Raw genomic sequence first — 13,951 nt, 5'->3', positions numbered from 1 at the left:
AGGAATGAATAACAGAAATAAGTATATTTCCAGGCATGCTGCTATTCCATCTTTGTTTCCCTTCATTTTGTTTCTTCTAATCAAGATAATGACTGTCTGCCATCCCACAGATTTTGTCAGAACTCAGTGACAAACGGCCATGGGTGAGCTTTATGAACCGCTCTGTATTTGAGTTGCATTCAGGAAAATAAAGTGGGTTTTTTTTGTTTTTTTTTTTAAGGGGCCCTCCTAGAAGAAAAACTGAGTGTTATCTCTCATCACCAACAACACTAAAGGCCAGAAATGCTCTCCCCTTCTGCCGTGTCCCTTTCCTCTCCCTCCCGTTTTTTCTGGCTCCGCTATGTCAGAAGTGATAAGACCATGTTGCATCGCAAGGACTGACAAGCATTGACTAGCTGGCGGCAGGTGGCAAGTACGACCAAGCATATGCTTTTCCTAAACCCGCCAAATCCACACCTCATCAAAATGTAAAAACGACACCCCCCCCCCTCCTATCCTTATTCCTCCCCATCCCTCCCCCACAGCAGCCCCCCAATTCCACAACTCTGGCCCCTCTGCCCGCTAGTGACACCTGTGGACAAAAAGTGACACGGCGCTTAATATTTCATGGGCCGTGCACAGTGGGGCGCGTAATCCAAAGTGAATTCCCTCAGAGCGCTTGCATTTACATGAAATCAAGTCACTCTGCATCAGTCACATCACCTGCACTGCCTGCCGAAAGCCCCCCCCACACACACACACACAAACACACACACCTCCTAAAGCCAATGAATGCAAGAGAGACCAGAAGGGAGAAAAGGAAAAAAAAAAGAAAAGAGGCTGCATCATTCATGAGAGTTAAGGCAAACACCATCAGAGACAAGGAAGTGTACGGGAAAGAGAAGTTTCTCCACTTTCCTTCCTTTCGACCTGCCTCCTGTTTGCACTGTGATACCTAAATGGACGCTGCCCTATGTGTGGCTTTCAGAATGTGCGGTTAGAGAGTCTGAGAGTGCTCACCTATGTGTGTGTTGTGGAACATGTTAAAGCTTATGTTTAGTCCTCTCCTTCAGGCTTCCAAGGCAGCCGCTGAGACATCCCACCATTCAAACTCTGAATCTGTCTCAACCACACGGCAGAGTCAGTCTGCAGCTGCACCGCGCTGGTCTGACCACTTATCATCTCCCTGCCAGCTCAAATGCTGTCAATTGGCTGACAGGAGAAAAATACATCATTTATTAATTGCTCTAAAAAACCCCAAAGAGAGAACCAGAGCTCAGCATAAATAAAGCACTTAAAAACCAAGCTGCTGAACACATTTGACAGGGTATATCCACTAATTCTGACAAGTCTCCCAATGCTGCCCATCTGTGACTGAGAAGACTTTCCCCACAAGCTCATCTCTAACAACCTTTAAAAAGAAAATAATTTCCTTCACTAGAGGCAGGTTTTGGGGACAGAAATATTCATGTGCACTTCATCATCATCTGAGCTACTAAACTGCCTTAATAAGTCACTGGAAAAGAAAGACCTCATGACGTGAATGCAGATTCAACAGGGAGACAAACTAGGGGTGTCATTTAAATATCACATTGATAATAAACATAATAATATTGATCTCAGCTGACAAAACCAGACTGTTTTTGTATAAAACATCTAAAGTTCAGTGTAATTCACTTACGAAGAAAAGAACCGCTTTAATTTCATGTACTATTCAATTTATGACAGTATGAAATACGTACAATAAAACATACTTTACATGTGTGCAGCGTCTGCATTATTTTAACTGAGCAACCCTAATTTTGTTATCTTTGATGTTTCAAAGAACCAAAATGACATGTATCATTATAGAGTATATACTATATACTCAATACTTCGAGTAACTTGTGTTATATCTCATGGGTATATGTTCCAAAACCCTCACTGAAAAGAAAGAGGACAATCTTAGATGATTAGGTGTAGCACAAAAACAATTCAACTCAGGACAGCCACATATGGGGAAGCATGCGTTGAATGTTTCAGAGTGAGGGACAATGAAATGTCTGGGTTAACAAACTAGTTACGACAAGATTTGAGCAAAGTCACTGAAGCAAAATGCCCTCTGACCCCATCAGCCTTGGGGATGTATGTGCATCTGTGTATGTGGGTGTGCATGCGTTTACAGCTGCCAAGCCACCCCTCATCCACAGTTAGTGTCAACAGCTTGATGTGCAGGATATGCAACATTATAAAGGCAACTTTTAGACTTGTGAACAGTGATGACAAAGGAGGATCAGCAGCAATAACCTTCCTTTGAGTGAATTCATCTGCATAATAATTGGGCCTTTGCTCGATATAGGAAAACTCATATAGCACAACTGATCACTGACAACACACAACCACGAAGCTAACAGTGGAAAATGTTGAGAGATCAGAGGAAAAATATGACTTTCATGTCTGAGTGCACTTTCTGAAAGTCGAAGCATCTTTCTGGTCCGCAGGAAATGGGGAGTCCGACATTCTCTGAAATTTGCAATCTATTCCAAGATCTCTCCAGAGAGGCCCAAGTGTCTATTTGTAAGAGTTTATGTACATGTTTGTTTCATCTCCACCCACTCCAACCCTCTCACGCAGGGATCAGACCTCTTTGCCCTTCATTGCCCCAGCCCAGTGAAATCTGTCCCAGTTGGACAACTCTGTGGGTCATTAATATTTGAGGGAAACTCTCCTTTAAAAGCTCTTTCTGGTACAGAGGATGTCATAATCCCCTCTACACCTAACTGAAAAAAGAAAAAAATGCTAAAAAACTGGTAATATCATGGTCACTAAAGAACCTGCTCCATTGCCGGTTAAAAACAGCGATAGGTACATTTTTTCTCTGTCTTGAGACTCCATTGCACCCATTAGGGTTCTCACATCGGCATGAGACTGTTCACATGAGGCTTAAGTGGTTCTAGGATCCTGCTACAAACTCACTTTTAAGGTCTGCTACTGCCTTTCAAGAGACAACTGAAAAAACAGAGAACAGAGACGTTGAGAGACGATATCTCTGCACAGATACACTGCAGAGTCATTTTAACAGGATAACCTCTTCCTCGCCGAAGCTATTAGAGAACACTGATCTGGATGTTCTCTTTGGAGTGCTCACTCGCTGTCTCATCATGGGAATACACAGCCTCTTGTACTGCTCTGTGAACACCACCTCGCCTCTATTGGAGTGGCCGTGTAGACCGAGGGAGGTCTGGAGTCCCTTCCTAACTTATGGCATTTTAATAAGCTCTGAGCTGCAAGTGGATAATACATGACTTAGATATGGTTTACCTGTAAATGGCCTTGCCAGTGAAAACAACTGGTCTAACTTCCTTAAGCCTATAGTCCTGTTCATATAGATGCAGAGGACAAATTGGACAGAAACAAAGGTGAGTTTAAGTCTACGATAATATAATAGAACTTTATGATATACCTGATCTCAGCATTCAAAGTGTCAGGGATAATGTATTTGGACAAGTTAGCATAGCCCATCAAGAAAAAATATATCCTCAAACACTAGGCGTAACAATGATGCACCTTTTATAAAATGGACAACTGAGGGTTGGTTCGTTGCTACATTACAGGTGGAGAGATTCTGAGTTCATACAACTGAAGCAGACCCTCTGGTTTTACTGTGGACTGCATGGCAGTTCCAGCACTCCAAGCAACACTGTCGGAGTGGAGCAACACATTCAATAGATTTAAATTGCCTGATATACCTCAAACCCAGCATTGAAATAATCATTTAGCTCCTGGAGAAAAAAAACAAACTCAGGCTGTTTAAGTTTCAGGTGCCATTAGTCCAAACACGCCAAGAAGGAAGACAAAAACCTTCCCTTTGTCCTGCAGATCGTGCAAAAATTTCTCCCAAAACACAAATGAGTGGTAAGGTCTGGCATACAGGGCAACTCCTCCAACACTTATGAAGAAACCATAAGGCTCTGAAAGGTTGAGAAAACAAAAACGGGAAGATCTGCTGAGCTGCGATCTCCTTCGATCACTTTGAACTGCAGCCCCCGTTCGACATCATATGGCTGTCCTTGGACAGCAGGTCTGCTCCACCTTTCCAGGCACCTTTCCAGGCACCTTTCCAGGCAATAAAGGAGACTAGATGCAACATGGAATTTTTCCAAAATGAAAATCATAAATCTTAGCGTGTCCATAACCCTGCCCTGGCCCCTGATGCAAGCGGTTCTTTTTCTCTGGACCAACATAAATTCGGTGCAACTGCAGCCCTAGTTTATCTGGCCTGGAACCAGCGCTTTGGCAGTCCAAATTGAAAGAACTCATTCTAAGTTGGGCTCCGAACGAGGACTAGAACTTTTTGGGTGGAAAATGGGCATCAGGGAGTGGAAGTGCACCCTGTCCAACAGTATCAGTTTGTGTGGTCGCCTCTTTCCACCAACGGCTTGTACCAGCTAATAAAGAGGCAACACCAGCATAGCTATTTCAGTCTATTTTCAGATTGATAAGGCAAGCATCAAGGTATGAGGTGACTGTGAGTAAATGCTTTCTATATGACAGAAGGATTCTTCTGCAAGCCAGTCTCTACCTTAAATGTATCTGTACCTCCTCTGGACTTCAGGGTGACACCTACCAGGTAACTGTCTCTGGTGTCAAAGAAGAGAAGCTTCTGAGAGCTACAAGAGGGGAATGGGGTTGATATATGCTATATTATGAGTAAATACTTAAAAGAAAACACAAATATAGGCTTTGTTGTACAGCTAAATAAGAAAGTGCAAGATTCACATTAAAAAGCTGTGAGTGTTGCCCAGCTATCTTTGTGACGACCAGTTCAGCTGGACCCGTTTATTTTGATCATGTAAGAGTCAAAAACTTTGACTGGTAATGCATGTGTGTTTTTGTACCAGCTACGTTGTTCTCTTTTGCAGGCTGTATGAGAAGAGGCCAGAAGTAATGAGGCCTTATGGGTAAGTTCTGCTCCTTAAATAACTTCATCAGCTCCAAGGATGTGCCTACAAAAAAAGAAACAAGAGAAAACAGCAATTATTCAGAGAAATTGCTCCTTCGGTTTCCCATTACTACAGCAAATGAATAAATATGGCAACATGTGTGTGTGTGTGTGTGTCATTAGAATAGAAGCATGTGTGTTACCAATCTTCTTGGCCTCCAGGGCACATGCCAGACTGAAGGTGAGAGGCGCAGTGTGCAGATTATTCTCCTGAAGCTCTTTGCAGTAGTGGACGATCTTCTGCAGTGACTGTAGTGCACATCCACAAGTCAAAAATTACATTTGAGAAAACATTCAAATGAGAACTCAACAGTCAATGCATCTGTAAGTGCAAAAGTTCATGTCAGCTAACAAATGCATGCCGACAGGTAGCGGCCTCTATCTGCTTGAAATACTTTATGAATCAAATCATCTTCTCGTGTACCGTGTCCACGTTGATGCAGTGCCTGAGGAAGAAGTTGCCAAGGTTGGAGGACTCGTTGTTTTCAGACTGCAGGGTGGGGAAAGTCTTCAGGATGCTAAAAGCTGTGTCCTCCTGCCCCTGAGTGATGAGGCTCAGACACAAGTTCATGGCATCTAGGAGAGCAACAGATGCAGATTTTGCTCAGCCACATATCACCAAATATCACTGCAAAATGCTTTAATAGGTTGCAACAACAAGAATGTGACATTTTTTGGCGCTCATTTCCAATTTGTGGAAAGTTAAGAGATGGAACAAAAGTTCTGGGACTGCTGATAAAACCTGCAGCTAACAACACATACACAAAGCTGCTGTCTCAACACACTGCTGTGCATTGTAAAAATCAATTACTGAAGAGCACAACCACACAGTTGCTAATCATAGCAAAGGCACAAATAGTTTTGAGCAGCAGTTCACTTTCTCTCCCAGATCAGAACGTTAGAGATTTACGTTAAGGTTGGGATTAGCACAACAGCTGCCTGTCTTTTAGAAGCATCACACTTCATTTCTGTGACTAAGCATCTTTTTGACGTGTGTCATTCTTGTTGTTACAGACCACAGTAACCGACTACTGTAGGATAACATGATACATGTGTCTAAGTACATGTGTACCTGGCACATAACCCCTTTCATGCCTCAGGCGTTCAACCATCTCTGGTAAGAGGTGCTGATGTCCAGCCTTGGCCAAAGTGAAGATGAGCTGCATGATGTCCCGGTCCATCATACTGCAGTCTGCACCCTCTGCTTCTTCCAGAGTCTGGAAAAATTCAAAAGTAAAATAAGAATAAAGGAAAGAAGGGAAAGCACGAGTTTGGGAGGTAGGGAAATAGAAAAGAGGGAGAATAATGGGATAGACAGGGGTGGGAAGAAATGAAAGAGGAAACACGTTTTTCATCCATCTGCATGTGAATTTAGCATCAATTTTCAAAATCTAGCTCAGCTCAGCTACATAAACCAAAATGGAGTGAGGTCATTCTTCGAAACAGATAGTGATTGATAGGGATTGACACAACTCTCAGGTAAGTATCTCCGTTAGGCTGCATGTCCGACAGCTCCACATGGAGGCTGTGATGGATCAAAATAACTCCGCTTCAGAGGATAAACAGCAGCCAAACATATTTCTAACTTGTACTAACACATTTAGGTTAAATGCAGTTCACAACAAATGCAACTCAGGTCTTTTTAAACTGGATTCTGAGCAGAGCAGTGTTTCCTCCACGTTTTCACATTACAGTGATGTGAAGCACTGCTGCACTTTGTCACACAGCAATGTCTGACCATGGATCTGAATAAACTAAATACAAATAAGAACAGAATTCTGGGCAAATCAGCCTGACTTTTACAGCAGATTATGAATGGGATGAAAGGCTCCAGTATTGTGCATTTCAAATAATACTCTGCAGTGTGACATCCCATTCCCTTTACACACCTTTTTCATATTGGCCAGATCCCCCTTCTCAGCATAGGCATTAAGCAGTGACACATAAGTGTCAGGACTCGGTTCAATTCCTGCTCCACGCATCACAGGCAGGATGTTTGCAGCACTGTCCATGTCGCTGCAAAGTAACAAAGCCAACAGCTTGTTTCAAATCAAACTACTCTACCACCAACACTTACTTTGTGCCGTTAAATGCAGAATATCAAAAGATCGAAAGCTTTTGCACTCACCCTGCACGGGCATGGCCTGTGACCAGAGAGCTGAACACAGCTTCAGTGATGGGTAAATCTTTGCTCTTCATGAAACCCAAGATGGTGCTTTATTTATGAGGAGGGAAGTTAAAATAGCAAAACAAGTGTCACCAATAATATCAACGACAACTTCACTCATGTGGTATTCTTCAATAGCATAAATCCCTCAGAGTTAAATGTGAAAATGCTAAGTTAACACATCTCAGAACATGACAGTAAAACCAAATGCAGAGCGTATACTGGCATAGTTACAGTTCATTAGAAGACAGTTTTGGAGAATTTATATGAAATGTGTTACAAAGTTGGTCCTGTGGAAACGACACGCTGTTCTATTCAGTGTGGCAAAGACACTGCTTCTGGACAACGATGCCACACCTTAATTCTATGAAAATATTTTTAAAAATTCAAACAGAAGGTTTGCTCACCTGGCTCCCTCAATATCTCCATTTTGGCAGTAAGCAGCTATCAGTCTCTGGTAGGTGACCTGTGCACAGCAACATTACAAAATCAAATAGAACTGTTAAAGTAAATATTCAAACATCAAAATGCTGCTGGAAGGAAAAGTATTATAGTTTCAAAGGCTTGAACAATGAAATTGCCTAATTAAATCCCACGATCTGTGACTATCAAATAGAATATTAATATGTATGTGTTTGTCTTCCACTGGCTCCACTGTGCTTGATTGGATCAGTAATAAAAATCTAACTTTTGTGCTTTCCTTGCCATTACATTGTAGCACTTACTCTGTTGGGATGGACATTAGCTGCCTCCATCTTGGCCAGGAAGTCCGTGGGGGAGAACTTAAAGTCATTCTGCAGGTAAACCTTCAGCAAGGCGTTGTAGTGACTAACATCATACTGTGCACCTGGAACACACAATGTTCAGTCAGCATAAAAGAGTTCAACGCAACCATAACAGTTTCAAGGGTTTAAACTAAGGACGCACCATATATTGAATCTTTATCATCATCAAGACATCAACAGGCACAATATCGTTATAGCAAAAGACTGTTTGGACTGCAATAAATTGAAGGCTATTTGCCTTTTTTATAGCAGATTTTCTGACATGAAACAGTAGAGCAAACATAAAACATGTTTTAATGAGGTGTGCATTCAACTTGCATGTTCTAAAACTAACCAGCAGGCACAGGTTCATAAGTGGAATGTATCACTTACTAATATACCTGAGGGTAATACCATATCCTAAAATATTTGCTTACAAATCATGAATCAAATAGTCACTGTAATATTCAAGGACATGGCATATTGGATGTTTTCCTAATATGATGCAGCCCCTACAAATCCCTGATGTATCAAACTTAAGACCAAATATCCAATGATGTCAAAAACATCCCTTTTAATATAACCCTCCACCAGTCAGCCCCGGTCTACTAAGATGTGCCAACAACCCCTTACACACAACTCATTGGAAAAAAAAGAGTTATTGATCATGTTAACCACTAGCTATCAGAGCGCTGTGACTAGTCAAACCCCGTCTATTGTGGTTGTTTTCTGTAGCTTTTGCACCCCCCTTTTTTCTTTTTTAAACGTGTATCTTAGTGTGTGTGCGTGTGTGGATCTTTAGTGTGTGTGTGTGTGTGTGTGTGTGTGCGCACAGACTGTACTGTATCTGTCTGTCTCTTCTGTTTTTAACATTTGCGTGTAACACCAACTGTTCCCGGTGAACCGTTCCTTCATCTCACTCTGTACTAAGCATATGGCTGAAACGGCAATAAAACCTACTTGACGTGACTGAAATAGGATGGTTCTTAGTTTGATTGGACCTTTCAGGTGACCAGTCACAGATTTATCTCATTCTGTGTCGGGCAAACTTAAACAAACTGCACAGTGGATCACACAAACACAGTGACATGTCTTCAGCATTTAAGTCCTTCTACAAGATGAAGGACAGAAAAAAAGCTCACAACTCTCCAACTGTAAGGCCGACATAAGCATTAATGAAAATACCATGAAAATGTGCTCATTATTGTAGCGTGGCAACGCGAGCCTTTGGTTCTTCTCTTTCAGTGCCAAGCAAAATTAGATCTGAACTGTAAATTGTATGATTTCGAAAGTGTAATGAATAAGCCTAAATGTCACCACATGACGTATTCACTTCTTGGCATGTTCAAAAGCACAGTTAGAGTTGTTCAATCAGTGTGTAAGTGAAGTTATTGTCACTGGTGCGACCCTTACCCAGCTCCAGCAGCCTCTCCCACACACGGTGTGCCAGCTCAGTGCGTTCCTCCAGGGGCACTTCAGGCAGCAGAGACCCACAACTACGCAGCAGCAACAAGGCCTGGTTACCGCTGGGATAACCTGCAGGCAGAGCGACAGATGACTCAGATGGATATAGACAAGGAAAGAAAGGAAAACTAACTAACAAACACTGTCATCGAGCTTATCCAGTTTCATATACAGGGAAAAGAAATGCAGTTAAAAGCAAGTTGAACGTTTGCATCAAACTTGTGGCACAGTGCGAACCTTGCCGGACTGGTTACAGTTATACCTGCCAGTTTGATTACACAGTCTTGTGACCTGCCCACCTACCTGCCCTGCAGGTATCATGGAAGATGCGGAGCAGCAAGGTCTTTGTGATGCGGCCGGTCCTCCTCACAGAGCTGTCCAGTTTGGTCAGAGCCCAGTCAAACTGCTGCGCCTGCTTGGAGCGCACCGCAGCGCTGGCTTCATCCTTCTGCTCTGTGGCCACAGCGTAGTGGCGCACACACCCCGCTGCGTACGGCCACACACGACTGTGTTGGGTTAAAAAGGAACATAAAGGAATGGGATCATTCAAAAGGGGGAAGGATGAAGAAGGAAACAGGACAGACAGTGGAAACAGATGAATATAATACTCGTGTGGGTTTTTGAGAGAAAAAAATTGGTTATCTAGCATTGTGCATTTTGACTGCATTGGACTCAGTATAGGATGTGCCGAGAGTAAAATAACACAGTGTTGCTGTTCCTCTACCTGCTCAGAGGCTGTATGCAGTTCAGTAAAGAGCTGTGACCTTGAGGAAAACAAGTTGAACTAACCGCTGCCTGCTATACATCATTCTGGCATCAACTGGAGCCATTTCCTCTTGTATTTCATTAAAAAAAAAATATATATATATATATATATTAGCCTTTAGATCAATTCAACAGCCTTCATCAAATTGGCTACAGCATTACAATACAGATTGATGGGCTGATTGCTAAGAAGCTAGCATTCTATAAATAAAATGACTTGGATTAAGACAATAAAAGAAAAAAAACATTGCTATAAGTTACGGTATCATTATGATGTATATTCCTGTAACTGGCGTAATTGTGTGTTATAAAACTGTCTGTCAGCACAACCAGTTACACAACGCTTCATCATCACCTTGCATAAAACGGGAGCCATGTTTACGATAACCGAGTAGCTAACAACTCATGCTACATTTTATTCACACATAATTCAACATAAATTAAGATTCCACATGTAACACTGCAGGTTGCGTTCGTCCAAACACACGTGTGTCTTTGGCTGTCATTGAACCCCAATGACATCTCTGCTTCACGCATGGATCACAGCTACATCAGCTAACGTGTTGGTTCATACCTGGACACATTGGCAGAGACAGGGCTGATCTGTCGGGAACAAACTCCGGTCCTTCTGCCTCCGACTGCCCCGCTGTAGAGCCGACCGAGCGGCGGCCCGTTCCTTTTGGTTCCGGTGATCTGAAGCAGACCCGAAGGCGAAAACTTCAGTAACCGGGCTGATCTCAAGAGCGCAGCCATGTTTTCTGTCAGAGCGTGGAGGAACAACCACACCACGTGACTACCGGAGAAAGCATCGCGAGATAACTATGCTGGGTTTATGTTTTTTGCTGTTATAGTCCCTCTCAAATCACACAACTGTAATCATACGTCAAGAGTAGTTTTGATATCATGTTTTTAAGGGCCTAATACATGATTACAGGAACAAAAAGATTAATTTTAATGTACTGATCATCATCCAGTCCATGTATTTACGGTATATTCTCTTATATGCTATGTATGCATTTGACCAGACATTTCAAGTTAACCAGCAAATAAGTAAAATTCTACCTATATGCAACATTTTTACAGAGGGGTTTGTATAATGGCTGGAGCCCCTCCCTGTCACCATAGGACAAGACATTTAGCCAGTCTCTTACAGAATAATAACACATCGTAACTAAAAATTTAGCTAGAACTAGAATACTTAATCGAATAATCGAGTTTTATTCTCGATTCAATAATTTCCATTTTATCTAAGCCTTTGTTTTTCCTCATTATGTGAAATACTCATGCTGCTTTTACTTGCTGAACTTGTAATCTATAATTATAATAAACACAAGATATATCTAAATTAAACTGTTTTAAGTGACAAAAAAAGATCACCATTTAAGTTGTAATAATAATAATTATGTATTTTATTACAATTTAAATTGAAACAAACATCAATATCTTACAAACAGTTCCTTAGCTCAATTCCTCAATCATCTTACTATTCTTTTTCTTCTGCCCTTTCTTTAAATTCTCCTCAACCACAGTCTTTGCTTTCTCCATGCTGTTCCTCACACTCTCTCTTCTACTATGTTCACTCCACAACTCAATAGCCAGTTTTCGGATCTGGTGTGTATTGTCCAACACCCAGGCTTGAAAGAATTCACATTTCTTGCTTGCGAGGAAGTACTTCTGCCTCATTGCGCCTTCCTCTCCCTCCTTATAAAGGGCTGTTCTGGCCTTGGAGAGCGCTGAGCGAAGCTGACTCAAGGCTGCCAGACAGTATCCGGTAGCATCCTGTCTGTCTTTTCCAGTCAGGATGTGAGCCACTGCTTCCACAGCCCTGGCTGGAGAAAGAGGATCGTCCCTGTCGAGATAGCCTTCATCCAGAATGTGAGTTTCTCCACAGTCTAAGGCCTCCCGGACAGAGCTGAACACCCTGCTTGAGTTCAGCGCCTCAGACAGAGCAAGTGTCATGTCACAGAAGTCAAACATGAGTGAATCAGTGTCACCGTTAAGCAGGCACAAGGTAAAGGCATAGCCATAAAGTGCATTGACTAATCCATAACAAACCAGAGAAGAGGGATTTGCACATAAGGAACTCAAGTTTGGAATTTTAGCAGAAATTGGGGGGACTCTTTCCACTGCTAAACTTCCTTTACTCTCACTTTTTTTTTTGGTTTTTCCTTTAACATTTTTAATTTTTGTGGCTGATTTGCCCAATTTCTGTCCCTCTTCTTGTGATGTATTGACTTGATCATCATTATCCTGCTCATTCATAACTGCTGAGGTTTCTCTCGCCAGTTTGCCCACTTCAACCTCAAGCACCTCCACAAGTGCTCTCCCTCCCTCCTCATGCTCCTCCCACCAGGGCTTCCACAGGGGAACCAGCCCACCAAGAGCTCCACCCTTCATCAGACCCACAAACATCTCTTTCTCCTTGCTATTGAGAAGTTCCCACAGCTCCTCCTCTGAAAGTTTATCAATGTCCAGCCCTGACAGCCGGTCAGTCAAGTCCAGCTCCTCTTCTGCACTTTCATGATCCTCACTTGTGTCTCCAGACAGTGGTTCCCCGCTTCCAATATCCTCAAGTTTCCTCAAAATAGTCTCAATTTCTGCTGTGTTCCCATCTTCAGACTGCTGAAGCTCAGCTAACCTAGACAAGAGCTCCACAACCTGCACCTTGTCTGTTAACCCTCCTTCCCCTTCATCTGTGACATCCAATAAACCAACTTCTTTTAAAAAAGTCTCCATACCCCCGTGTGTCCTCTCTGCTTTTTGCCTGAGTCCCAAGAGAATCTCTTGCATTTTCTCTCTACCCTCTGTTTCTGTTTTTCCCATCTCTTTCAGCTCCTGAAGAACTGACTCCTTGTAAAACTCCTCTGAACACACTGAGTGCTCTGGACTCTGGTAGCAACCCAAGCCGCAATAATGGAGATTACACCGGGGACAAGTGTAGCAAGAGGGTTTACGTTTACACAACATGCATAGTGCACTCCTTCTGGTATCACACCCAGACTCTGTCGCCTTTTCCTCTTGTGTCTTTGCGGGAGAAAGAAACTCGTCTTGTGAATCTGCAGCTCTTCTGGACGGGAGCACAATCCCATCTCTGGTCACCGTCTCGGGCTCTTCATCGATCCATTCATCGTTCTTTGGACCGATGTCTGTCAGAAGACTCCTCACTGACGGAGGAAGTCTCCGTTTAATTACCGGATTCATGAGGTGCAGAACTGAGGGCGATGCTCTCTTAAGTAATGACCTAAAATAAGCAAAAACAAAAACATCTCAGCTAACCTTATGTAGGGTTAAATTGGTTTGACAGTTCAACGTGCTAACAGAGTGCATTTTGTGAGGCGCTACAATCAGAAACCACTTTTTAAAATTTCTTTTAGTGTCACCAAAAGGCTCTCCGACAACGCTACATGTTATTTTTTTTAACAAACTCTCTTTACAAATACAACCTTCAAGAACTTGTTTTACTTACTGTACACTATTTCAACTGACACCAACGTTGGATGTATGTTGTCCCAACGAAGCCGACGCGTGTCGCCGTTAGATGACGTAAGATTGAGCGTTTTTTTTTCTCCTCCTTCCTCTTCTTCTTCTTTTTCTTCTTCGTCTTTCTTCCTATTTTTTTTCCCCGCGGCGTTTTTGAAGTAGAGGATCTTTGGAATCGCTGTTGTACACACTTAATACAAAAAGATAAACATAACCAAATAACTTCATTCATACATTTTCTATCGAGTTCGTACAGTGAAGCCATAAGAGGTACCACTCTGACAATTTGAGAAACACAAAAATACATTTTTAAATGATCATTATTGATGAACAGAAATTTTCAAAGTTTAG

At 42.3% G+C, this 13,951-nt stretch overlaps 2 protein-coding genes across 3 annotated transcripts in view; both read right to left on the bottom strand.

Annotated features, from left to right (window-relative positions):
• Window positions 1–10,896, bottom strand: part of lrpprc (leucine-rich pentatricopeptide repeat containing) — a 59,242-nt gene extending 48,346 nt beyond the window's left edge. Inside the window, exons 1-11 of the mRNA XM_072390703.1 lie at window positions 10,695–10,896; window positions 9,659–9,861; window positions 9,305–9,427; window positions 7,853–7,974; window positions 7,535–7,593; window positions 7,089–7,175; window positions 6,850–6,976; window positions 6,033–6,177; window positions 5,385–5,536; window positions 5,104–5,209; window positions 4,857–4,964 (exon numbers count right to left, since the gene is read on the bottom strand). Of these exons, the coding sequence (XP_072246804.1) occupies window positions 4,857–4,964; window positions 5,104–5,209; window positions 5,385–5,536; window positions 6,033–6,177; window positions 6,850–6,976; window positions 7,089–7,175; window positions 7,535–7,593; window positions 7,853–7,974; window positions 9,305–9,427; window positions 9,659–9,861; window positions 10,695–10,873 (1,411 nt within the window). The 5' untranslated portion in view covers window positions 10,874–10,896. The remainder of the gene's footprint in view (window positions 1–4,856; window positions 4,965–5,103; window positions 5,210–5,384; window positions 5,537–6,032; window positions 6,178–6,849; window positions 6,977–7,088; window positions 7,176–7,534; window positions 7,594–7,852; window positions 7,975–9,304; window positions 9,428–9,658; window positions 9,862–10,694) is intronic.
• A 632-nt stretch (window positions 10,897–11,528) lies between these two features.
• On the bottom strand, window positions 11,529–13,654 carry znhit2 (zinc finger, HIT-type containing 2). Of its 2 annotated transcripts, none has more exons than XM_072390702.1 (2): window positions 13,587–13,654; window positions 11,529–13,361 (listed from the first exon to the last, which is right to left on the bottom strand). In XM_072390702.1, the coding sequence occupies exon 2, from the start codon at window positions 13,319–13,321 to the stop codon at window positions 11,579–11,581; it is 1,743 nt and encodes a 580-aa protein (XP_072246803.1). In that variant the 5' UTR covers window positions 13,322–13,361; window positions 13,587–13,654; the 3' UTR covers window positions 11,529–11,578. The 2 variants fall into 2 exon arrangements, with proteins under 2 accessions (XP_072246803.1, XP_072246802.1); XM_072390701.1 differs by having other exon boundaries at window positions 11,529–13,332; window positions 13,587–13,652.
• Between the last annotated feature and the right edge of the window lie 297 nt (window positions 13,655–13,951).

Source organism: Leuresthes tenuis, unplaced genomic scaffold, assembly GCF_036924035.1.
Source record: "Leuresthes tenuis unplaced genomic scaffold, fLeuTen1.0.hap1 SCAF_8, whole genome shotgun sequence".
Taxonomy (NCBI): domain Eukaryota; kingdom Metazoa; phylum Chordata; class Actinopteri; order Atheriniformes; family Atherinopsidae; genus Leuresthes; species Leuresthes tenuis.
This window is presented reverse-complemented; position numbering and strand designations above follow the sequence as displayed.

Coding starts and splice junctions, on each gene's coding strand:
- znhit2 (XM_072390702.1), bottom strand. CDS start 13,321: ATGAATCCGGTAATTAAACGGAGACTTCCTCCGTCAGTGAGGAGTCTT.